This window comes from Sciurus carolinensis, chromosome 7, assembly GCF_902686445.1.
Source record: "Sciurus carolinensis chromosome 7, mSciCar1.2, whole genome shotgun sequence".
NCBI lineage: Eukaryota > Metazoa > Chordata > Mammalia > Rodentia > Sciuridae > Sciurus > Sciurus carolinensis.
In genome coordinates, this window is record NC_062219.1 from 112,787,880 (window position 1) to 112,813,650 (window position 25,771).

At 46.4% G+C, this 25,771-nt stretch overlaps 2 protein-coding genes across 6 annotated transcripts; one reads left to right on the plus strand and one right to left on the minus strand.

The window, feature by feature from the left end:
• Window positions 1-128: 128 nt before the first annotated feature.
• On the plus strand, window positions 129-4,258 carry Mea1 (male-enhanced antigen 1). 4 transcript variants are annotated; one of them, XM_047558333.1, is made up of 4 exons: window positions 129-241; window positions 756-1,036; window positions 1,124-1,226; window positions 1,840-4,258. In XM_047558333.1, exons 1-4 carry the CDS (start codon window positions 178-180, stop codon window positions 1,989-1,991), a joined length of 600 nt encoding a protein of 199 aa, XP_047414289.1. In that variant the 5' UTR covers window positions 129-177; the 3' UTR covers window positions 1,992-4,258. The 4 variants fall into 4 exon arrangements, with proteins under 4 accessions (XP_047414289.1, XP_047414290.1, XP_047414291.1 ...); XM_047558334.1 differs by having other exon boundaries at window positions 175-270; window positions 1,840-4,257; XM_047558335.1 differs by having other exon boundaries at window positions 241-304.
• Ppp2r5d (protein phosphatase 2 regulatory subunit B'delta) lies at window positions 2,090-24,022 on the minus strand. Of its 2 annotated transcripts, none has more exons than XM_047558332.1 (16): window positions 23,864-24,022; window positions 18,948-19,025; window positions 7,547-7,781; window positions 7,125-7,324; window positions 6,930-7,040; window positions 6,723-6,815; window positions 6,171-6,301; window positions 5,976-6,035; window positions 5,759-5,867; window positions 5,494-5,547; window positions 5,009-5,179; window positions 4,773-4,900; window positions 3,878-3,979; window positions 3,710-3,782; window positions 3,451-3,567; window positions 2,090-3,298 (listed from the first exon to the last, which is right to left on the minus strand). In XM_047558332.1, the coding sequence occupies exons 1-16, from the start codon at window positions 23,888-23,890 to the stop codon at window positions 3,161-3,163; spliced, it is 1,827 nt and encodes a 608-aa protein (XP_047414288.1). In that variant the 5' UTR covers window positions 23,891-24,022; the 3' UTR covers window positions 2,090-3,160. The 2 variants fall into 2 exon arrangements, with proteins under 2 accessions (XP_047414288.1, XP_047414287.1); XM_047558331.1 differs by having other exon boundaries at window positions 18,948-19,028.
• Between the last annotated feature and the right edge of the window lie 1,749 nt (window positions 24,023-25,771).

A 25,771-nucleotide genomic window follows, 5' to 3' on the forward strand; every position in this document is an offset into this window, starting at 1 on the left:
CGGGTTTCCTGAGGGCCGTAAGGGCGGGTGGGCAAGAGCAGACGGAGAGATTCTGCGCATGTGCAGATATGTGCCAAGACCGTGGGGTTCACTGGGTAATGTAGTCCTTTGTTGTCTGGGCAGGGGATGGCGGAGGCGGGGCAAGGGGCGGACTCCTCGTCCTCGCTCGCGTCAGTCATGAGCACGGGGCGGGGCTGGAGGACTGGGAGCCCCAGCACGTCCTGCCCCACCGGAAGTGAAGGTGCGGGTCCGACTGTGGGCTCTGAGAGGGTGAGGCGCGCGGAAACACCGGCGCGGAGAATCGGTGGGGCGGGTGGGGACGCCGCAGCCCGGACCATTTGAGGGGCGCCCTGGGAGCCTGAAGGGCTTTTGTCAGGCGGTATAGAGGGGGAACCCTTAGGAGAAAGGAGGAGGGGGCGGATACGCCCTGACCTGGGGAGTCCTGCGACCTGGGTTTTTTTAGTCCAGGAGGGGCGTGGTGAGGGGGACCGGGGTTCTGGAAAGCTGGTAGGGCCTCCAGTTGGGCTGTTTATTTAGAAACTGGGAGTGTGAGGCGGGTGGGGCCTGGTCCGAGAAAAGAGCCTGGTCTTAAAAGGGGGAGAAACGAGAGACTGATGGGGTAGGGGAGAAGGATGCAGGAACCTTGGGGAGTGAAGCTGGTTTTGTGGAAACGAAACTACAGAGAGCTGAACGATACGACGAAGGTGCTCCTAGTTTCATCCAATCCCTATCCTCCTGCCTCCCTGTTCTTGCAGCCCCTGCCCGGATGGCCGCAGTAGTTCTAGGGGGAGACACCATGGGCCCTGAGCGTATCTTCCCCAATCAGACTGAAGAACTGGGACCACATCAGTGCCCTACAGAAGGCACGGGGGACTGGAGCAGTGAAGAACCTGAAGAAGAGCAGGAAGAAACAGGGGCAGGCCCGGCTGGCTACTCCTACCAGCCCCTAAATCAAGATCCTGAACAAGAGGAGGTGGAGCTTGCACCAGTGGGGGATGGAGAAGATGTAGTTGCTGACATCCAGGATCGGATCCAGGTATGGTAGACGGAATTGTTACTGAGCAAATAAAGCTGAGCTCCTGCAAATGAAGGCAGGACCTGAACTGTCTCTTTGGTTCCATAGGCCCTGGGGCTTCATTTGCCAGACCCACCATTAGAGAGTGAGGATGAAGATGAGGAGGGAGCTACTGCATTGAGCAGCCACAGCTCTATTCCCATGGACCCAGGTAAAAAGGATCATTCTTTCATTAGGGAATAATTAGACTGGCTTGAGCCAGGAAAGGGAAGTTACAGAGAAACAATTTATTCCTAGTTTGTAAGCTAAGATTTTGCTGACTTCAGAATCCAGGTGAAATGCTATTCTGCTAAACTTGGGACGGTCAGGGTTGCTTAGAAATAAGATGGTCTGGCGCTGGGATTGTGGCTCAGTGGTAGAGCACTTGCCTGGCATGTGTAAGGGTTCAATTCTTAGCACTACATATAAATAAATAAAAATAAAGGTCCATTGACAACTAAAAAATGTTTAAAAAAAAAAATAGAAGAAGAAGAAGGAAAAAAAGAAAAAGATGATTCAGTGACCCCACCAGTTAAGGGCTCTGGGTTGATTCAAGGAATGGGGAGAGGAGCTGGGCCCATTGTTTCTTTCTTTTTTTTTTTAATATAATTTTTTTTTAGTTGCAGATGGACCCAATACCTTTATTTTATTTATATTTTTTTTAATGTGGTGTTGAGGATCGAACCCAGTATCTCACATGTGCTAGGCAAGTGCTCTACCACGGAGTCACATCCCCAGCCCCGCATTGTTTCTATCCCCTAACTGGCCTCTGACTGTGATTTCAGAACATGTAGAGCTGGTGAAAAGAACAATGGCTGGAGTAAGCCTGCCTGCACCAGGAGTTCCTGCCTGGGCTCGGGAGATATCAGATGCCCAGTGGGAAGATGTGGTACAGAAAGCCCTACAAGCCCGGCAGGCGTCTCCTGCTTGGAAGTGACCACACCGAGAGCTGCCTCATCTCTCTACATTCCAGGCCAGAACCAGCACAGGACTGAACACATCTCTGGTTGTAACATCTTACCCATCACCCTTTCACATCAAGGCAAATCAGACTTCTGCTCAGAGACCCACTTTATTCAGTTCTGTACATATGGGGACATTGGCCCAAGCCCAACCCACCTTAACATGTATCATTCTGTGGAGAATAAAGCACCCTATGTACACAGCCAAAAGCCACGCTGCCTGTACCCCTGGAACCTGGGTCCAGCCCTCCCTAGCCCCTTGCCTCTCCAAGGTGCCCAAGAGGGACAGGTGAGGGCTGGCCCAGCATCAGCACAAACAAGGAAATAAATATGTATTGGGGGGAGCTATGCTTGGGGCACTGCTCCCTGCCTTCTTTCTTCTAGTTTTGGGAACCAACAGCACAGGAAAGCAGTCAGCCACAGGGTGGTCCCTTCCATGTTAGTGATCCCAGGGCTGCTGCTCACCAGAGAAGGGGTATAGGGTAGGGTGATTGTTTATACCCTCCCCCGCTTGGTCCATCTGGGCCCTATATTCATCCTTTGTTGTCCACAGTCAGTGCTTTTCTCCTTTAGGACCTCCATGTTATCTTAGGCAGGGGATAAAAGGAAATAATAAAACTCTGTCAGCCTGCATACTGCTGGGGCTCAGGGCTTATTTGTGCTGCTGGAGGTTGGCTCCCCTCCAGCTACTCACTCCAGGGGCAAGTGGGGCTTGACATAACTTTGGTGAGAATAATTTGCTGCTCCCTATATGCCTCTGCAGGGGAGAGAGGAAGAGAGACACCTAGAGTTCAGGTGAGGATGAAGGGGAGAGGAGAGGAGCATATGTATTCCTGTGTGTGTATTTCTCAGCAACCTCAGATAGCTGTGGGGTTAGGAGCAGAAGGGGGACAGGCATCCCCAGGTTGTCTGTGCACTCAGCATCTTAATGCTCAGCCTGTCTGTACTAGCCACAGGGAGGCATGAACACGCTTTGGGGAGAAGAGGGACCACTTGGTGTTCCCTACTTCAAGCGCCTCCATCCTCTAGAGTAGCTAGAGAGGTGCTGCCTTGCCCCAAGTCAGCCAGTAGGGAGCAGAGGGTGGAGGGCTGGGGCAGCGTCCCAGGGCTGAGTGGGCTGTGACCCTGTGGGAAGATGAGGGGGTCAGAGAGCCTCCTGGCTGGCAGTTAAGAACTCTTCTGCCCGCTTATGAGCCTCCAGTGCCTTGATGGTGTAGACGTCCTGGGGCAACTCTGACTTCCTCCGGAGCAGCACTTTTTCCTTTTTGATGTCCTTTAGCATCTGTGTGTGGATAGGGAGAAGATAAGGAATGGTGATCAATTCCCAAGGAATTCTGTTATTTCATTCTCTTATTCTTTGGTTCTACTGCTTTCCCTTCCAGATCTGTTATTTCTGCACCACCCCCGCAATCCTTACCCCTGGTGCCCTCCCACCTGCACAGCCTCTGTCTCCACTGTCCTCTTCAGAAGCTGGATGTCCTCTGCTGTAGGTGTTTCAGTCTCCATGGAGTACACAGGGGGCAGAGGTGGAGGAGCACGGAACATGGGATACTGAAGGAGGAGATGTGGACAAGAGATGAGAGCCACTTGAGAGGTCTGTGGGCCTGTATGTCTCATATTCTTCCACCAAAAATCCCTAAACCCTAGTTCCAGATGGGTGCCTGAGTTCAGGGCAGTGGCAGAAAAATCTCACCTGGGGATTAAGTCGGGCCAGCTCCTCAATCTTTTGCCACATCTCTTCTCTTTCCTTCATTCGGAACCGGCCCCTGAGGGAGCAAAAGTAAGATTGGAACCAGGAGTGATAGAAGAAGAGTGAACTGGAGATAGAAGATTAAAGTCTCCCAGGGAGAGAAATACTCACTTCTGTTTCTCTGCCTTGTACTGTTGTGTGCAGTCATCAAAGAGCTTCTGATTCATTTCCATAAACAGCTTCAGGGCATTATAGATCAGTCCATGAATTGTCCTGCCACTCAGAAGAAAGATCACATACAGGCCAGAGCCTACCCTTAATGTCGGGGCCCCATGTTTGCTTGTTTATAGGAGGTATCTCTGCCAACAGCTTTCTTGTTTATACCCCAATTTCACAAACCTTCACAGAAGCAGATAGTTCTAGCCAAATCACGTGACTTAAGACTAGCATCTGGGTTGGGGTTGTGGCTCAGTGGTAGAGCACTTGCCTAGCATGTAAGGTACTGGGTTTGATCCTCAGCAACACATATAAATAAACAAAAAATAAAGGTCCATCGACAACTAAAAAAAAAAAAAAAAGACTATTTTTATGGTCTTTGCAAATACTGGTCCACCTGTCTATACTTCTCCACCCCATACTCCAAAGTCTTCCTTCTTCACACAACTTCCCACCATATCCACAATAATGGCCTCCCAGCAACACAATGAACTATCTGTACCACACTATGCTTGCTTTCAGCAAGAAGCCTTTTTAGAATTCAGGTTATCTACACATTCTCTATAAACAGATCACATCAGCTTTTCCCAGCATAGAATTATGTCTTCAAAGCTGTAACATACCTGTGGAATAGCTGACCCCAAAGAGCAATGTAACACAGGCCACTGCTCTGCTATTTGGTATCCCAGAGATCTCTCATACAGGCATCTTTTCTCTCTAGTCAGTCCCTCAAGGATCTACCAATAAACAGTGGGCATCAGCCCCACTTGCTGAGTGACCAAGTGAGATCCATACCTTCAAAGGTTCCAAAACCAGATTCCCACCACCCAGCCCCACACCAGCCCCATACTTGTTCCAGTGGCTCTTGGAGTTCCTGTAGAGTGCGGGAAACATGATGGGGAGAACTCTGGCAGCATTGTCACTTATCAGGCTCATGATGTATTCGTTATTCCAGTAATAGAGGGCACGCTCTGCCACCTGGTGGGGAGAGGTGGGACTCAGTGGAGGCACTATCTGCCTTACTCCATCCAGATCTGCTAAATTCCTGGGAGGCAGAGCCTGGGATATGCTGAGTTTGGGCTTCACCTGGAAATGGGGGCTGGAGACACACTTGGCAAGCTGGCGGAAGAGTGGTTCCATCACTTTGCTAAACTCTGAGGGTTCGATTACATCCAGAATCTCCTCTAGTTCATTCAGGAACATCACCTCCTTGGGGCTGTGAGTCTTGGGCCAAAACTTGAGAAGTCCTACAATCACCTGTTGTGAGAAAAAGACATGAGGATAAAATTCTTAATACTGTCTGGTTCTCTGGGAATTCTTCCTGCTTCTCTTCCCCTCCCTTACCCTAGTGGTGGGCAGAGTTTGGGTAACTTCAGCTAACTGCTCATGTTTCTCTGGCTTGGATCTGCTTCCTAAGTGTATATAGATTTCACTTCTTCAGGGAGGAAACCATGTCACTTGTCAGGTCACAGCCTTCCTGAGCACCTGCTTACAGCGCTGCTCAGGTACATATTGGTAAGCAATGCTGATGACAGTAAGAGGTGGACTCGGGGGCTCAGAAGGGGAATTACCGGCTCAGTCAGACTGCTCTCTTTCTCCAGGAATTGTACCACACAGTAAGCCAACTGCAAAAGGTTGAGGTAGAAAGGAGGTGAAATTAGGTGCCAGAAGGTCTCACAAGTCAAGGACAGAAACAAGATCCCAAAATGGAAGGAGAAATATAAAGGATTTATCCCACCCATTCCCTGTGCCATGACTATCCCAGCAGAAATACCTTCCCTCCCCCGCCTTGTCTCTGCTGCCCAAGTTGGGGATCATAGGAGGAAGGCACCTCACCTGAGGGTGGTATACACTCAGGGACTTGACCTTGTGAAGGGGAAGTAGAACACGGATGAGAAACATCTTATGCTCTTCCTTAAGGGGTAGGGCAAAGCCATTGATGATACTAGGATTTAACAGAGGTTTTTTAGGACCAAAGAGCCAGATCCAAGTTCAATGCACCAGTCCTCCCAACCTTTTTTAGGTATCTGTGTTCCTCTACCCAACTTCTCACCTGCCCAGGATCTCCAGGAGCTCAGCAATCCCATTGTGATGCTCCGTCTCATAGATGAACCTGAGGGGGAAGAAAAGGGACTCTTGACACCATCCCTGATGTTCCTCCAGCATTCTACAGTCTCCCCCTCATTGTTGCTCCTCTACCCCCCAGCAAAGGCTTACTTTGATCCTAAGCATAGGCTCATGAACTCACCTATAGAAGATGTGGTTGATCTGCCTACGGATATAAGCCCGGAGCCCCAAAAACTTGCCATAGATACGATGCAAAATGGTCTTGAGAAAGTCCCGCTCTCGGGGATCCTCACTGTCAAATAGGTCTAGGAGCTGGGAGCAGAAGGGAGATAAGGCAGCAAGTGAGGCAGCAGTCAGGGAAGGCTAGGGCTAGGTGACATAGGGTCCTAGCCAGGGGAAGCTTCCAGATTTTCTGGAGAAAGCAGAGTAAGGTCAAGTCTCTAGAAACAGACTGATTCTATTATACTGTTCTACTCCATGTGGTATCTGGGCATGCATGTTTATATATCCCATTGAGAAGTACTATGTTACTTTTTTTTTTCCATTTTGCTAGAAGCTTCTTGAGGGCACTGACCTTTTTAACCTCCCATGGTCCCCTTAAACCAGACCCAGCTGAAATTCCAGTATAATCAGCATAATGGGAAAGAGCAGCTGGGATAGAGGTGAGAGGAGGCATGGAGCTATAGTTTATGGAATGGATAGAGGCGGAAGGACAGGAACCTCAAGGACTCACAGCAAGGACAAACTTCTGGTCAATATACTTCTTAGCTATGTTCGGCTGGAAATCAGGAGACTCGAGGAAACGTAAGAAAAACTCATATACAAGCTGTGGAGGAAAAGAACATCCACTGAGGTGTTCCCCAAGTACTGGAATATACCCTGTTGCTGCAAGTCTGAGTATTCCTGTTCCCTGCAGCCAGAAGTACCCTTCCCCTGGTACCTGAAGATGAGGCCAGGCAGCTTCCAAGGTGGGCTCATCTTCCTCTGGATCAAACTCAGCCCCTGTGGGATTCGATGAAGGTGGCAGTGTCCGGAAGAGGTTCACTGAAAACTGAGGGGTAGGCCCAGCTTAGAGCACCGTGCAGGCTTCTCCAGGGCCCCCACCCCTAGCCTTTGTGTTTTTCCCCATGCCCACCATGGTGACAGCCTCAGGGTAGATGGCCTCGGTGACAACATCACGGCTATGGGTGATGTACTCCACCATCTCATTGAGTCCTGCCCGCTTCACCTCCTTGAACTTGAGGTCACTGAGTGGGTCCGAAACAAAGTCAAAGAGGACGCAGCACTGGCGTAGCTTCTGGATAAATAGCTCCTCCCGCTCCTGGGTTGGCGAGTCTGCAGGAGAGGTCTCAGCAGTTAGCTTCTCCTCCCCCATCCCTCGTGCCAACTTGCTGACCTTACAGAGCTTTCCCCTTTCCCCACAGCTATCCTGTGGCACCCCACCCCAATAAAAGCCCCCCTCACATTCTCATAGAATTCTCTTCCACCCAAGATACCCCAAAACTTCCATTCTGCCAATGCCAGTGAGTGATAACCACTCTGACAAGCTGCAAATACCTTTCAGGGCAGGAAGCTTCTGTAGCTCCCGATTCTTGCTGAGGTTGAAGCGGGAGGAGCTTTGCCTTCGCTCCTTCTTGACAATCTGAGGCCCCCCTGAGTACTTGATTTTGCTGAGCTGTGTAGGGGGTGGTGTGCTGTTGCTGGGACGCTTGTTGGATGATGGTGGCTGAGACTGAGGTTGGGGCTGAGGCTGAGGCTGAGACTGTGGCTGTGGCTGTGGCTGTGGCTGTGCCTGGTCAAACAAGTAATCTGTTGAAGTCCACTCCCCAAGAGGTACCTCCCACACCAGGCCATCCTCCACCCCCTAGTCTGTCTATGTCTATACAGGCCTAGGCAGTAAGCAGCTGCTCCTACTCTAAAGAAGGTAGACCAGAGGCAGAGATGACTAAGGACTCTTGCCCTGAAGAGAGCAGTCAGGATGTCATGTCTCACCAGGCACAGTGGTGCACACCTATAATCCCAGCAACTCAGGAGGCTGAGCCAGGAGGATCCCAAGTTCAAAGCCAGTCTCAGCAATTTAGCAAGGCCTTATATAACTTAGTGAGGCCCTGTCTCGAAATTTAAAAAATAAAATAAAAAACGACTGGGGATGTGGCTCAGTGGTTAAGTGTCCCTGGGTTCAATCCCTGGTACCAAACAAACAAAAAGTCATGTCTTCCAAAATGATGCTCAGGCAGTGGGAAAAAGCCTTCAAAATGTTCATTCCCATCAGTTGTGGTGGCATGACCTGTAATCCTGCTCTTTAGGAGGCTGAAGCAGGAAGATCACTTGAGCCCAGAAATTTGAGATTTGAGACAAGCCTGGACAACATAGTGAGACCCTGCTAAAACAAAACAAAACAAAAACCAAAAAACAAAAAACTCATCCTAATTCATGAACAGGCAAAATAAATTGATGGGTCGATAACAACACAAGCCAGAAAGTGGTTATCTTGCCAGGATAGGGGTGGCGGAGTAAGGGGAGTGGTAGTACAGGTATTGCTGAGAAGAGACATGAGGAATACTGGGGGTTTTTTTGTTGTTGCTGTTTTCTGTTTTTGAACCCAGAGGTACTCAATCCCTGAACGACATCCCCAACTCTTTGTATTTTTTATATTGAGACAGGGTCTCACCATGTTGCTTAGAGCCTCACCAAGCTGTTGAGATGGCTTTGAACTTGCAATGGTTCTGCCTCAGCCTCCCAAGTCGCGGGGATTACAGATGTGCCCTACTACACCTGGCTGTTGTTTTTTGTGGTACTTAGGATTGATCCCAGGGTTTTACACATGCTAGTAGCTAAGTGTTCCACCATTGAGCTACATCCCCAGTCCCATTAATAAAAAATTTTCTTAGTGTTGGAGACATTCTACATTTTTATTGGATCTGGCAAGTGGCGCAGAGCATGTATACATACCTAAAAGTTCAGCAGTACATCTAAGATTACTAAGCATGTGACATTCTTCAATTAAAGGGTAAAATAATTCTTCTTGGTAGTTTTACTACTAGAAATTAAGCTTAATAAAGATCCTAAATTTAAGAAAAGCTTTTCAGGGTGGGGAGGTAGCTGAGTGGTAGAGCACTTGACTAGCACAAGTAAGGCCCTGGATTTGATCCCCAGCACTGCAAAAATTCAAATAAATAACTAAATAAAGGAAGAAAGAAAAAGAAAAAAGTTTTGTCTGGGGCTGGGGTGTAGCTCAGCAGTAGAATACTTGCTTTATCATGTACAAGGACCTAGGTTCCATCCCAGAAGTGCAAAAACAATAACAAAGTTTTTCTGCAAACACTTAAGAGCATCATAACAAAATAAATAAATGGAATATAATGGAGTTAAAATTATGTTTATGAAAACCATGTGATAAATGTAACTATACATGGTTCAGCTATGAAAAATATTTACATACTACTAGTAATTTCACCAAAATTGATAAGTATTTTGGGAAGAAGGGAAATGTCAGCACAGAGGCACAGGAATGATAAGGGCTTAAATTTTCCACAGTAGAAAGTTAACAGATTATCTAAGTCTGTCTCAAAATAAAAAAAAATAAATTAAAAAAAAAAAAAAAGGGCAGTAAAAGACTCAGTTTGGTAGCTGGATGTGGTAGCACACACCTGTAATCTCATCTATTCAGAAGGTTGAGGCAAGAGGATTCAAGTTCAAGGCAAGTCTGGACAATTTAGCAAAGACCCTATTTCAAAACAAAAAAGGGGGGCTGGGGTAGAGTTCTTGCCTAAAATTTACAAAGCTGTGGGTTCAAACCCCAGTACCACACACACACACACACACACACACACACACACAAAAAAAAAAAAAAAAAAAAAAAGGTCTGGGCACACCTATAATCCCAGTGGCTCCAGAGGCTAAGGCAGGAGGATCACAAGTTCCAAGCCAGCCTCAGCAACCTAGCAAGATCCTATTTAAAAAAAAAAAAAAGAGCTGGGGTTGTGGCTCAGTGGTAGTAGACTCACCTAGCATTCATGATGTCCTGCATTCAATCCTCAGCACCACATAAAAAGAAAGGTACTGTGTCTACCTATAACTAACAACTAAAAAATTTATATTAAAAAAAAAATGGACTGGGAATGTGGCTTAGTGGTTAAGTGCCCCTGGATTCAACAACAACAACAAAAAAAGGTTGGGTAAAGATTAATGCTTGGGTCAGGTGCTGTGGCGCACACCTGTGATCCCAGTGGCTGAGGAGGCTGAGGCAGGAGGATCCCAAGTTCAAAGCCAGCCTCAGCAACAATGAAGCACTAAGCAACTCTATGAGACCCTGTCTCTAAATAAAATACAAAATAGGGCTGGGGATGTGGTTCAGTGGTCAAGTGCCCAAGTTCAACCCCAGTACCCGCCGAAAAAGACTAATGCTTAGAGTCATGAAGCCAAGCTAATTTGGAAATACAAATATCGATCTGTGAGGAAAGAGCTCAGAGTGATCGCACAAAGCAACAATGCAGGCGCTGCTCTTTTCATCACAAGCCAACAGTATTATTTAACTTTCTGAATGACCATGTTGAAAAATATTAAAACCAAAAGCCAAAAACTAATGAAAAGAAACTACTTCCAACATGAAGTTAAATAAAGACAAATCTGTACATGCAAAATGAATTTACACACATTAAAGCACATGCAAAGGACCAAAACTGAGGTGCTGAAAAGGAAAGAACAAGTCTGAGGAGTCCTCCACTGGGTTAGTAACTAAGTCCTGCAGTGGTAACATTATAGATGACTTTTTCTTTCCTTTTTCCTATTTTTTTTTTGTTTGTTTTTTGGTTTATTTCTTTAAATTTTTTTATTTGTCAATGGACCTTTATTTTATTTATTTATATGTGGTGCTGAGAATCAAACATAGGGCCTCACACATGCCAGGCAAGCGCTCTATCACTGAGCCACAACCCAGTCCATATTTCTTTGTTTTTATTTTGTTGTTTTTGGTACTAGGGGTTAACTCAAGGGAGCTCTACCACTGAGCCACATCTCCAACCCTTTTTAAATTTTTTTGTTTTGAGACAGGATCTCACTAAGTTGCCCAGGCTGGCCTCAAATTTGTGATCCTCCTGCCTTAGCCTACCAAGTGTGGGCCACCACGCCAGGCATAGACACATTTTCTTCATTTCCAGATTTTCTGCAAGCTGACAGTGCTTTTGTATTGGGAGAAAGATGGCTAATTTTTAAAAACTGTCCGTTGAAAAGGGACAGCTCCCAGATATGGTGAATCACCCATAAAGCCCATTTTCAGAAGCCTAAACAGTTGTGCAGCAATTTCCTAAATGTCCTGGTAACACGCTAGTGGGAAAGGAAGGTCCTGGTCCCCAAGTAGAGGCTGCAGGAGTAAGGTCATGTCCAGCTGGGTACCCACACCACGGAAGGAAAAGTTGACCTCCTACCCTTAACCACATCATTCCCCTCTTTATCAGCTCCTTACTCCTTACCATAAGAATGGGAGAATTTTAAATCCTCTGGGTTGGAGGAGGAGAGGAAGACACAATTGTCTTCCTTTTCATATTCTGAGGGTTTTTTTTTTTTTTTTTTTTTTGTAAAAAACAATTCTGTCAAGTTTGTAACCTATGGTGGGCGGGGGATGAAAGAACTAGAGAGGAGCACTGGGTGTAGCCCAGGCAGGCCTGTGGGTCCAACGTGGTTCATTACCACTTTAGGCCACCTCACTCTCTCCTTCACTACAAAGGACAGTCCCAGACACCAGTTTCACTAGAGGAATGCAAGGAAGTGGGGCAGGAGCAGCTATCACACTCTGCTCTATCATGATAACACTCAGCCAGTGTGATCTTAGTTAGACAATGCAAGGAGCCCTGGAGTTGGAGGTCTCCTTTTCTATATATGGCAGATGAAATTTTGGGGATGGGCTGAGAAAGGTAAAAGGCTGGGGGTCCAGCACTTAGTGTGCATCCAGCATCCAGGCCCCAAGAAAAGGTATTCTCTACTCCTTTTTTTTTGGTACTGGGGTGGCACCAAGGGTGCTTAGCCACTGAGCTGCATCCCCAGACCACCCAACACCAGCTTTTTTTTTTTTTTTTTTTTTTTTTTTAAGACAGGATCTCACTAAGTTGCTGAGGCTGCCCTCCAACTTGCGATGCACCTGGCTCAGCCTCCCAAGTTGCTGGGACTACAGATGCTTTTAGGAATGCATCCTGGAAATTCCTTCCTATGCTAGCATACCTCAAATGTTCGAGTCCATTTTTCTCCTTGTTTGAAAATGGGTGACCCAGAAAAATCACTGTATCTCTCAGGACCCAGTTTAAGTTCCACCTTCTTCCAAAAAGCCTTCAGATCATTCCAGTCCTTGGGTACTGCTCCACCCCCCAGCCTCCTAACATTGCTTGTCTGTTCCATCGATTCTGTGATCATTTACCCCTAATGATACCTCTTGCTTTGTCTCTTTATGTGTCATCTTCTCAAGATGGCAAGCCCCTTGAAGGCTCAGACTCTGGTTTGTATGTACCCTCTAGGTGACCTTACCACCAACACCTAACAAGCATTAAATGAATGTCTGGCTGGTTGACTAGAAACAGGCTTTTCTCCAGGGCCCTTCCTCTCCTGTCCCAGACAAGGAACCCTCAACATAGAACAATGTATAGCATCAGGAACAAAGAAAACTTAGTGATACTAGAGCAAGAGGCTCAGTGCTAGCCTGAGGAACAAGACTCATTGAGGGAGAGGCAGACACCCTGCACCTCCATGAGCCACATACCAGGCGACGTACAGAGAAAGGCTTTCTTTCCAGAATGGGAAAAACAGCCTCAATTTTCTCTGCTAAAAAGGAGAAGTTTGGACTAGATCAGTGGTTTCCCAACCACTCTCCAACTAAGGTCTCAAGAAAGCAGAGGGTTGCATAGCTACAAAAATAATGTTCAAGCCAGGCATGGTGGTGTATACCTGTAATCCGAGCCAACTCAAGAGGCTGAGGTAAGAGGATCGTGAGTTCAAAGCCTGCCTCAGAACTTAGCAAGGCCCTAAGCAACTCAGCAAAACCCTGTTCTCTAAATAAAACACAAAACAGGGCTGGGGATGTGGCTCAGTGGTTAAGTACCCCTGGGTTTAATCTCTGGTACCAAATAAAAATTAAAATAACAATAACAATAACAATAATAATAATAATAATAATAATAATAATGATGATGATATTCAAAAAGTCACCCAAGTAGATGCCTAAGGTTCCTTCCATGCTAGGATTGTGTTACTGAAGGCTGGTATAGCCAGAGAGGAGCCAAGTGAGCTAAGTCTACTTTCCACCCGACTGGGTCATGCCAGTTTTATGAGGACCACTGCCTCCCATGCAGTAGACCTAGTATCTGAGAGACAGTTGTTCCAGCCAGCAAAGCCCCAGTTACCAAGACCTGATGAGGCATCCCCTGTCTGTTCACACTTCACTAGGAAGCATGCTTGTCAGAAGGGAAATATGGGGACATGTCAGCCATTTGCTTCATATTCAACCATTTCTCCTAAAAGATCCAGCCTCTGACTTCTTCACTCAACCTGAGTGGGAGGCAAGGAATGGAGAAACTTCTATAACCACCACGTAAGGTTGGCTGACCAAAGGCAATCCAGGCAGTCTGCCCTTTACTCCCTACTTTGTCCTGCCCAATCCTTCTGAGACTCTATCAAGTTCTGAAGTATCTTCTTCACTTCCGTTCTTGCAACAGGATCCACACCCTAAGAAGCCTTTCTGCATTCAGGTTTCCAGTAATCAAATAGCACCCTGAATTTATGCACCATGCTCAAACTCAGGTAATTTCAACTAAACATGCCCAGTCCAAACCAATCCTGGTCCAACCTAATCCTAACATGGCTATGAGATACTGAAATATAATATATATTTATATATATATATATTTATATATAATAAAATATATATAAATTATATATAATTTATATATAAATTATATATTTATATATAAATATAATATATATAATATATATAATATATATATACATACATTATTTAAGCACTATGAAAAGTATTATAAGAGAAAGATTAAGCATAAAATTAACAAAAATGCAAAGATTAAATATTATATCTTTGCATACTGAATTAACTGGCTTAATAAGGTTTAAACCCTGAAAACTACAGAGGCATTCTGTTCATATGAGTAACATCCAGAACTGACTCTGTGCTTAATTCTTTCCTTCATAATTTCACTAAGCTTTATGGTAAGCATTAAAGGTTAAAAGGTGACTAGGGGGCTGTGGTTATAGTTCAGTGGTACAGTGCTTGCCTAGCATGTGTGAGTCACTGGATTTGATCCTCAGCACCACATAAAAATAAATAAATAAAATAAAGATATTGTGTCCATCTATACCTAAAAAAAAAAAAAAAAAAAAAAAAAGTGACTAGGACATGGCACTTGCCTTCAAAGAGTTCACAGTCCAGTAGGCAGGACAGACACAAAAGCAGCTAATGGTTCAAGAACCATTAGAAGAACAAGAGGGCCACGAAGGCTATGGGAACACAGAAGGCTGAGTTATAAACTCTGCCTGTAAGAATTAGGGAAAACATCACTGAAAAGGGAACATTTGATTTAGCTCTTCAGGATATACCTGAATTTAGTTAGGCCCAAAAAGAAAAGAGGGAACTAAAGCAGTCCAGGCCAAAAGCAACCATATCTATCAGGGTCTGAGTCATAAAAAGGCTTGTATCAAAAGATGAGTATCCAGGCACAGTGGCACACACCTGTAATCCCAGTGGCTTGGGAGGCTGAGACAGACAGGAGGATTGCAAGTTCAAAGCCAGCCTCAGCAAAAGCAAGGCCCTAAGCAAGTCAGTGAGACCCTGTCTCTAAATAAAATACAAAATAGAGCTAGGGATGTAGCTCAGTGGTTGAGTACCTCTGAGTTCAATCCCCAGTACACACCCCCATAAAAATCAAAAAAATAAAAAAGATGAGCCACTCAGTGGAACAAGAAAACAGGATAGGTACTAAAAGAATGAGGCGAAGCCAGATCAGAAAGGCTATGGAGTTTGGATTTTAACTTATAAGCAATGAGATGCCAAAATTGTATTTTAAGTAGAGATTTGGCTGGAAGTGTAGCTCAGTGATGGACCATGCACTTATCATGAGTGAAGCTCTGGGTTCAATCCCCAGCACACACACACACACACAAAAGTAGAAGACTGATAATCCCAAAAAGGGTTTTGTTTTTGTTTTTGGTACCAAGGATTGAACCCAAAGGCGCTTAACCACTGAGCAACATCCCCAGCCCTTTTTAAATATTTTATTTAGAGACAGGCTCTTGCTGAGTTGCTCTAGGCCTCACTACGTTCCTGAGGCTGGCTTTGAACTTGTGATCTTTCTGCCTCATCCTCCCAAACTGCTGGACACCATCATACCAACCCAAAAAGGTTTCTAGGAGTAAAAGGCTGTGGCCTTAGGCAAGACAGGCTTAAGTGGAGGAGATTGAGATCATTTCTTCCTCCCTCTGTATCTGTTTTTAGAACTCAGGACAGCACAGCACACTGTTGTGTTCATATATGGTATTGAATTTTTTTCTCCAAAGACAGAACAAGACCCTTACCTGCAAAAGCGGGTCACAGTGAGTCTCACCTGATATCCCAAGGCACCATTCCATTCTAGGTTTCTCTACTTAGAGCCAGCATGTAACTTCATTAAACCCACAAGAGACCTGGTTCCTGAGCCACAGACCTGGGTTGAATTCTAGCCCTGCTGTACTTGCTGAGTAAAAGCTATTTAACATCTCTAAGCCTCAAGTTCATCTGTAAAATGGGAATAATAATAACAGAACAACCCAGGGGAGTTCTGTGATGGTTAAATGGAAAAATACATACAAACTACTTAGTACAGTGCCTGGTACATAGGGTACTAGGTTGTACAATGTCCCCCAAAATTCACATTCACCCAGAATCTATGAACATGACCTTATTAGAAACAGGGTCTTTAAAAAAAAACCTTAGTCAGGTGCAGTGACGCATGTCTGTAATCCCAGTTGCTCGGGAGGCTGAGGTAGGAAGATCTTAAGTACAAAGCCAGCCTCAGCAATTTAGCAAGGTCCAAAGCAACTCAGAGAGACCCTGTCTCTAAATAAGATACAAAAGAGTTGGGGATGTGGCTCAGTGGTTAAGTGCCCCTGAGTACAATCCCCAGTACAAAAAACAAACAAACAAAAAAAAACCTTAGAGGAAGAGAATAAAAAATTAATAATAAAGAAGAAACAGGGTCTTTGCAAATGTAATCAAGTTAAATTGAAGTCATACTAGATTAGGGTGTTCTTAATGACTGGTGTCCTTATAAGAGGGAAATCTGGATAAACACAGACACACAGGGGAGAATGCCATGTGACAGCAGAGACAGAGGTTGGAATGATACTTCTACAAGCCAATGGATGCCAAGGACTGTCAAAGGCCATCAGAAACTAGGAGAGAGGAACAGAACAAATTCTTACTAGAACCTTGGAAGGACATGGCTCTGCCAACACCTTGATTTCCGAATTCTGGCCTCAGAACTTTGAGAGACTAAGTTTTTATTATTTTAAGTCACCCAGTTTGTGGTAATTTGTTACAAAACTGTAAGAAACTAATACAAAGTAATTACTCAATAAAATAGATGTTAGCTACCATAATTATTAGGATCAATTGGAAAGGCTTGTCAAAGGTTAACATGAATTTGGCCAGAAGAGCTCAAAATTTGAGACTAGAAAAAGGGCAAGGGAAGAACTGTAACAAACTGAGATTGAAGACCATGGTCTCACAGCCTGGCTTTTAAAGCATCTCTCTGCCATCCATGCATGGGTGGAAAATCATGGAGAATTCCTGCAGCTGCCTCACACAGGTGAGCCCTGAGCAGCTCTTCACAAAAAAGCCCAAGGTGAACTTGACACCTCCTTTTCCAGAGACTTGAAGCAAACCTAACCCCCTGGGCAGATTTGTCCAGAAGCAGTGGGGAAATCACAGCAGCTGGTCTCAGCATTTCTTAACCTGCTCAAACCTTCATTTTCCCATTTATGAAATGAGACAATTAGATCCTAGGATTCCCTCTAGCACCAATCTGAAGTCGGTCTGTCCATTCACTAGTTCACTCATTTGCTAATGAATTCAAGTGCCTGGTGCCCCTGCTGCACCAGGCCCTTCAGTGGTGAGCGAGAGCCTCCTGGAGCTCCCCTGCTAATGCAAGAAACAGCTTATAGACAGTGAGTTCACGAGGAATTATTCAAGGAGAGTTGTGGTTAGGCGCTATTGTGGGCCTGGGTGTGAAAAGAGCAACTAACTGGAACCCTGACCATGTCCTGGAGATGAAGGTGGGTAGTCATGGAAGGCTGCTTTAAGGAAATGGATATCCAATAGATATATCTAATAACTTGAGGAAGAGGAGTTAGGCAAAAGATGAAAGCAAACTTCTACATATTCTACTCTTTCCCTTTAAACTGAGATTTTAAGTCTCCTTTGACTTTGAATATCAGCCACCAGCTCCCAACTGTCTTCCCTGTGGGTCCCACCAATGTCAACATTCCTGAAGGAGAGACTGAGCCCACAGGATATGTTGCCAGAAGAATTTATTATAAACCAAGTGAGCACACAGGTGTGAGGAAGAAGCAAGGCAGAGTAAAGTCCAGCTTCTCCTCTCAGTTCACAGACCGGTAAAAGAGACACAAATGGAAACAAATGGTTACAACACCAAATGATAAGAACTAGTCTAGAAACATGTAAAGGCAACTATGTAAGTGCAGAGAAATGAGTAATTTCTCTTCTGTGGTCCCAGATTTCCACATCTGTAAAATGGGCAAAACCTAGCATGCTTTTTTTTTTTTTAAATTTTTAAATTTATTTGTATTGTAAACAAATGGATACATCTTGTTTCTTGTACATGAAGTAGAGGCATATCATTTGTGTAATCATACATTTACCTAGGATAATAGTTTTTGATTCATTCTGTTATTTTTTTTTCCTTCCCCCCCACCCCCAGCATGCTTCTTATGTTTACTTAAGTGAGGCCTAAAACAATGGTTACAGGCGTGAAAAGTGTTTTGATCTCTTTAGAGGTGACAGGCACCAGTAGTAGCTGGGAAAGTCTGATTCCATAGTTAACCCAAACACTTGTTAATCAATCTCTTCTCCCAAAACACCACAGGACCCACCCATAACTAAGAGCTCTGGTGCTCTCCATTCTTCTGAATGTCAAGCAGGAGGGAAGAAGCACAGCACTGGTCAGCAGCTTCCACATAGTATGGCTTTTTACTCCACATGTTCACAGGATCTTCTGCCATTCAAAGCATTGCACTGAGCACACCCGCATGTGTTCATGGACATACCCTGTACCTCCTTAAGTCCCTCCACTCTCTGATCTTTCTCATGCTGTTTATTGCTTTACAACCCTAGACTGCTGAGCTGTACTGACCTCTGTTCATGACTGTCCCATTGTCCTCTTATTAGACTAAGACCAAGGGCAGTGGGCCCAGCCCTGAAGGGACACCAGACACTCCCAACCCACTGCCCCACCCAGAGCCATGCCAAAGTCACCTGTCACCCCATAAGCACTTGTGGACTCTCCCCTTCTCCCCAGGACCCTCGACCTCCCAGCTTTTCATCCTAAGAAAAAGGAACTTGTTTGTTTTTTGGTGCTGGGGACCAAACCCAGAGCTTTGTACATGCTTGGCATTGAACTATACCCGGGGCCCCTGAAAAAGGAATTTTCAACAGTCTAAAGTTAGCAGAAAGAAAAAATGACTTTCAAAGCAATCTAAGGAGTTTGAAAAAAATCAGTCACACCAGCCAAACGGATCTCTTGTCTGAGGATAGTCCAAATGAGTTGTCCAGGTCCCTCCCGAGTTGTGTTAGCCTCCTTCCCGTCTGCCTGGGTAACGCTGCCCCCCAGGATTCCTCATCCCCCAGGCATCATGAAACTGGAGCTGGCACTTGCATCACAACTAGGGTTGTGCCTATATTCGTTACCTCCTCAGCGTTGTCACCTCCACCATCCTTGCCTGAGCTGCTGGGCTTGGCTGTGCCTTTGGCAAGCTTGGGGGGCTCCTGCTGAGAGAAGATGAAGGAGTTAGGGTTAGTAGAAGCCAAGGGAAGGGAGAAGCCTTCTCTGGATCCCTTATCAACTATGGTCTGTCCAACTGAATCAATCAATCAGAACCTACCTTGTACCTAGCTTCAGGTGAGGGATACACATAAAAGGAGATTCCGGTCCCTCCAAGAAGTTTAGAATCTGGTTAAGAAGTTATCCTTAACACAAATGCTTCTTTCATCTGGAGCCTCACCAGGTTGGTACATGGGTTAGGCCTGGCAGGGCCCTCAGTCAGGTAAGAACCAGGGCAAGGAGGTTTAAAGGAAAAGCATTAGAGAACAAGATGCTCAGACTGGCTTCTGGCCAAAGGGGTCAAAGCAATACCAGAGGTTTCCATGCTAGAAGGGTAGGAGTCTCCCTTTCTCCTCAGGGCCATCCGGAGAGACCAGGAGGCATTTTTTGGATGTCACAAATAGCACCCAGACAAGAAAGTGCTCCTGTTATTTTTTTTCAGTAGGGCTCAGGGATGCTAAACTGATAGAGAAAGTATCCCCCCAAAATACCAAGAAAGTCTGGGCTGGTAAGTACTGGGACAGGGATGAGGGTAAAGCCCTGAATTGTTACCAAGAGTGAGCACTAGACTGAAGTTTCCCTTGGGAACCTGGCAGCTGGCTCAGAGCCCTGGACTGCCCAGCATCTCTTCCTATGCTTTGGGCCAAAAAAAAAAAAAAAAAAAAAAAAAAAAAAAAAAAAGCAACCACACAGGAACAGGATGGGGAGAATGTGAAAAAGACTTGGGGATTTAGGTCTGACTTGCAGCTCAACACAAATCATCCATGTGCCCTGGCTGCCAGCTTACATGACCTTCTACCTAGTTAACAGACCTGTGCAGAGTGCTTAGCACTGACAGGGTCAGCCTAGAGCCTCTGGTTCAGTCATGAGCATCACACTTCAGGAGGGGCAATGAGAAATTCATGTTTTTCTTAGGGGAAATGTGACCCATACTGGGAGTACATTCAAAAGCACAGCCCAAGAGCAACAGCTGCAGGAACTGGGATAGTTAACAATGGAAGGGAGGAGTCCTGGGGGATGGGGAAGCAAGATGGATCTCAACCAGCAAATGAAGAGGGGCCAGGTGGACTAAAGATGCAACTTGTCCATGTGGACCCAGGGGCACAAGAGCAATGGGATGAAGTTGCAAGGGGATAGGCGAAGGCTTGAAAGAAGGACGAATTTTCTCACGGAGCAGTTGCATGGAAACTGGCTGCCTAGTGAAGCTGAAAGCTCCCCAGCCCTGAGAGCATTCAAACAGAGGCTGGGTGACCTCCTCTAAGGCATGTTGCAAAAGGGATTCAAGCCTTCAATGAGAACTGGATTGGAGGATCTTGGAAATCACTTCTAGTTCTGAAAGTCTGCAATTCAATGGCAGCCAAGCCCCTTCAGCAAGAAGTGTTAAATCAAATGATTGTGACTATGGGGGTAAAAGGATTAGAGGGAGAAGAGAGCTCTGTGTGGGCTGGAGTAGGGGGAAGGCTTCTTGGGGGTGGGAGGAAAAAAGCCATTCTTGGGTGTGGAGCAGCTGGATGCAGTAGCATAAAGGGGAAGGTGTTCCCTTTTAGGCTGAGCATTCCTGATGCCTACTGTCCAGGTTGGCCATACTGACCTGTCAGTGGCTCACATGTATAGGGTGGGGAGAGAGGCTGGGAGGGATACAGGCAGGACACACAACTGAGATAACTGTCTTGACAACCCCAATCAAAAGTCCTTCAGACAACGGTAACCCATCTTCATACAAATCTGATCTACTTTATCTACTTCTAATTTTTATTTTTATATTTTGCAGTGCTAGGGATCGAACCCAGGGTCTCACACGTGCCAGGCAAGCACTTTACCACTGAGCCATATCCCCAGTCCTGATCTCTCTCTACTTGATCATAAGCTGCTTATTCTTTTTTGGACCCCCTCCACCCACCCGATGACACTCAGCATGATGCCTGAGACACATCTCTCAGGGAATGTGCTTAAGAGAGATCCAGCTGCCTTGGTGTGTGGGTGTGAGTGGGCGAAGGGGAACGGCACCCACCAGCCTTGCTCCCTGGCTCCTGCAGAACAGGTGAAGTGCACACACTGCAGGCCAGCCCAGCTGTTGAGTGCTGCATGACACTGAGGTTTAAAAGAATGGTTTGGAGCTAGCCCTGTATTTGGGGGCTCAACTCTCATTACCTATATAATCATGCACAAGTTAACTGGCCTCTCTGAGTCTTGTTTTCTTCATCTATTAAATGACAATCCTAGTAACCACTTCCCTTAGCACAGTAGCCAGCACATGAAAATCCTAATGTTGGTCACTGTTGTAATTATTACTATTATGAACAAGAATAAAGTGAGAGGGAGCAGAGACACCTCACACAGGAACAAAAGACATAAATCCCAGATCAGAACAAGAGAGAAGGGACAGGATGCAAATCTTCCCAAAAGATTGTCTCAGTACCTGTCTACTAAGCACCTACTGGGTGCAAGTGAGATGCAAAACCAACATGCATCTTAGGTGTGATCTCAAGGGAGAAGACAAGACTTGTCTATAATTCTAATCCAAGGCTGAACACAAAAGGGCCATGAGTGGCCTACCAAACGTTCTGCAAATGCAGGGAAGGAGGGAGAGATCACTCTGGCTGAAAGCGCAGGAAAAGCTTCAGGGAGGAGACAGTGAAAGACAGGATTGGGACCAGGAGAGATGAATGAGAAAGGGGACAGGTGATGGATGAGCAATAATGAGCCTCCACCCACCCACACTGCTCTGTGCCCATCCAGGCAAACTTCAGTCACATTGTCACCTCTCTCCCCCTCAGAACTTAACAACCATTGAAGGAGGACAAATGCAGCCAAAAATCAAATGCAGGAAGTTAAATCACACAGTGGATCGGAGTTAGGCCTGGTTCAATGCATCCCCATTCTTCTAACACCATTTCTCAACCAAATACACTTGTGGTCCTTGCAAGTTTAAGAATTTCTCCTCTTCTTCTCCATCTAGTAGGCAAAGATGTTCTACAATGGGACAGTATCTGGTCCATCAAGCCAAAAACTACAGATGAATGGGGACCTCAACACATCCCCTGGTATGGCTGACTTGTGTATATACTGTCTACAGCTAAACTGCCCAAACCACACTGGCATGCCCACTTCCCAAGGACAGGGCCTGGGTGAGGCATACAACCCTGTCTTGCTCTCCACCTCAGGAGGTTCAGTGGATAGTATGCCATCACCAACCCTGAATCTCAGGCCCTGAAAGGTTATGGGGACAACCTAGAATCAGAGCTGCCTGACAAATACCCGGGAGCTCCAAGATAAAGACTTTGATAAGGTCAAAGATGCACTTCAACAACTCAGTCAATCAGATGGCAAATGAAAGCTGCCAATACACCTTTGGAGTCATCATAAGGGTAGCCACAACACCAGACCAGAAATATACCCCAACATGAGGGGCCAGTCCCAAGAGAAGCTGGGGGAGGCTGAACTGGTATCCTAGCATCCTCTGTGTGAAATCTGTACCTTAAATGAACCACACCTCTGAATCAGATCTCAGCAACAGCAGGAAACAAAGGGTAGAAACAGGCAGAGATGAAGAATAGGTGAAGGGAGTATGGAGGTAGAATAGAAAGTTGAAAGAAGGCAACATCAAGAAATGGCAAAAAAAAAAAAAAGAAGAAATGGCCTGTGGGAATGGGAGTATAGCTCAGTGGTAGAACACATGTGCATGTGCACATGGCCTTAGCATGTGCAAGGCCATGGGTTGGATCCTCAGCACCACTAAAAATGATAATAAAGAAATGGCTTGTGTCAGGACATCATTCAGACATCATCTCAAAAGTATGAATGTTCAGAGGTGGCCTTCATGCTAATCTGAAAGGGTAGAAAAACTAATCTGAAGGGGTAGATTCCTAAATCGAGGATCCTGTAGCCAAAAAGGAGAAAATGCAAAGGTTATTTTAGGATTCGGAATAAAGTGAGGAGCTGAATCAGATTAGGAAAGTGTCTGGTCTAGAATGAACCTAGGAGCCAACTGATGTTGGTTAGGCGGGCTTTGGTACAGAAAAGCCCTTTAAGTCAGGACACCTGATATTGCAGCTGGGCCTTCAGCAGATTGTGTGACCTTGGACAAGTCCCTTCCCTTGCTGGGGCCTCAGTCTCCTCATCTGTACCAGTAGGGATTGCACTACATGTGCTCAGAGCTTCCTTTCCAGCACTGACGTTCTGAGGTTCCATCAACAGAAGGAAGAGCTCAGTTCTGGCTTACAAGTTTGTGTGTGAAGGAAGAACTAAAGAAGGGGCCTAGCCAGATTTGGGTGAAGGAGAAAGAAAGCAGCGCTGTTCTAGGTCAGGGGGCTTGGCGTGCAGGAAGAAGGGGCTGTAGGGAACTGTGGAGAGGCCGTCCTAGGCCGGTAAGAAGAAGAGGGAAGGGGCTGCGCAGGGCGGGGGAAGAGGGTAGTTCTGGAGGGAGGTGCAGAAACCGGTGGGGGATCGGGGACGGTGGGACACGGAGAGAAAAAGCAGGGGAGTGACCTAGGAGTGGGGCAGATCTGGAGGGAGGAGGTTACCGGGGCCGCGGGTAGGAGGAGGGAGGAAAAAAGGGAGGTGTATGTGGGGGAAATCCGTCTCGGGCAAGGTGGGGAGCTGTCCTAGATGCGGCACGGGTTGGAGGTGCTGCCAGCCAAGGGGGCTAAGGGCTGCTCCCGGGAGTCCTGCAGGGGGCCGGACGGGAGGGTCAGTCTAGGGCTGTCCCGGGCCTGGTTCGGGCCCCTCCCAGAGATCCGCGCAGGCCCCAAGGCGGAGGCGCGAGGGAAAGGGCCACGCTCACCTTCTCCTTCTTCAGTTTATAGGGCATCTCGGCCCCTCCGGACCCGGCCCGGCTCCTGCGGCCCCGCTCCGGCTCCGGCTTTGCTCGGCCGCACTCGGCCCGCTCGGCGTCTCTTCGCCACCGCCTGCGCGCTGCGCCCGGGTCGAGCGGTGTCTGCGCCTCTAATTGGCTCGAACTCTTACAAACCTGCCTGACAACCAGGCGCCGCCTCCTCGGATTGGTCATTGGAGCCAAGCTGCTTCCTTTTTTTCTCATTGGAAAGAAAGAGTACAAACCGCCAGGGTTCGGCTCCCAGAATTGGCTGAGGTGGGAAATCCCGCCCCAAAATGGGTCGGGCTTAGTGAAGGAGGCGGGGGTAAGGGGAAACCCAAGCCTGGCTAGGACTGCTGCACTCCAGTGTCTGGTGTGCCTCGGCCTCGGCCATTCTTCGTAGCCCTTGGAGCTGTGCTCCTTCTTTTTTGAAGTGGCTCTCACACTTTACCCACTCTGCTAGCCCGCCCAGTCCGAACTGAAGAAAAGAAGCAATAAAACGAAGGGTAAAGTAGGACCGATTGCAGATGCAAAATTAGCGAAGTCTCCCAAGGGCCCTCCAGGGCATTCACCCCCTAGACCTGAGTTGGAGAGGAGCAAAGGGGAAGCCTGTCAGGGGCGGGACCCGGGTGAACCCAGATGAAGATTCCTGGTTTGTTAAAACCTAGAAAATGGGTCCCCATACCTACTGCAAGTATCCTGGGATTGGAGAGCCAGCTAGATTTGAGCAGTTAAGAACGAAGTGGAAAAGGAATCTCATTGATTATGGTCTCTGGAAATACACCCCTTACACACTACCCCACCCAAACCAATGCTCTAATGGGTGAGACTCAGTTCCTGCCCTCAAGGAGTTCGTAGTCTGGTGAAATTCAAACTTGTGTAAACCGATGGTTAAGATACAATGTGATAAATCTGGGACAGTGGTGCAAGCCTGTAATCCCAGTGATTCCGGAAGCTGAGGCAGAAGGATGGCAAACTGGAGGCCAGTGATTGGCAATTTAAGAAAACCCAGTCTCAAATTTATAAAAAGGCAGTAGAATGAGACAGACCTTATTACCCTATAGACATGTATGATTAAATGACTGGTGTCACTCTGCACCATGTATAGCCAGAAAAACGAGAAGTTATGTTCCATTTGTGTACAATGTGTCAAAATGCATTCTACTGTCAAGTACAACTAATTAGAACAAATTAAAAATAAATTTAAAATTTTTAAAAAGAAATAAAAAGGGCTAGGAATGTAACTCTGTGTTAAAGCACCCCCTGGGTTCAATCCCTAGTACCACTAATAATAATAATAAATTGCACAAACCTTGAAGTGGCAAGAAGGAATACTTTAGAGAGGCTACTATGGTAACTGACGACTATATTAAGAACTAGTCCCTGGGGGCTGGGGATATAGCTCGGTTGATAAAGTGTTTGCCTTGCATGCACAAGGCCCTGGGTTCAATCCCCAGCACCCCCCCCCCCAAAAAAAAAAAAGAAACTAGTCCTGGGCTGAGGATGTAGCTCATCGATAGCACCTGTCTGACATGTGTAATGTCATGGGTTCCATCCCCAGCACAGCAAAAGAAAAAAATAAAAATAAATGGGTCCTGTAATCACAGCTACTAGGGAAGCTTAGGCAGGGGGATGGCAAGTTTGAGGCCAACTGGGACAATATATTGAGAGCCTACCTCAAGATAAAACATAGTGGTACACACCTGTAATGGAAGCTGCTCAGAAGGCTGAGGCAGGAGGATCGGATGGCAAGTTCAAAGCCAGCCTCACAACTTAGGGAAATCCTGTCTCTAAATAAAATATAAGAAAGGGCTGGGGATGTGGCTCAGTGGTTTAGTGCCCCTGGGTTCAATCCCAGGTACCAAGAAAAAACAACAA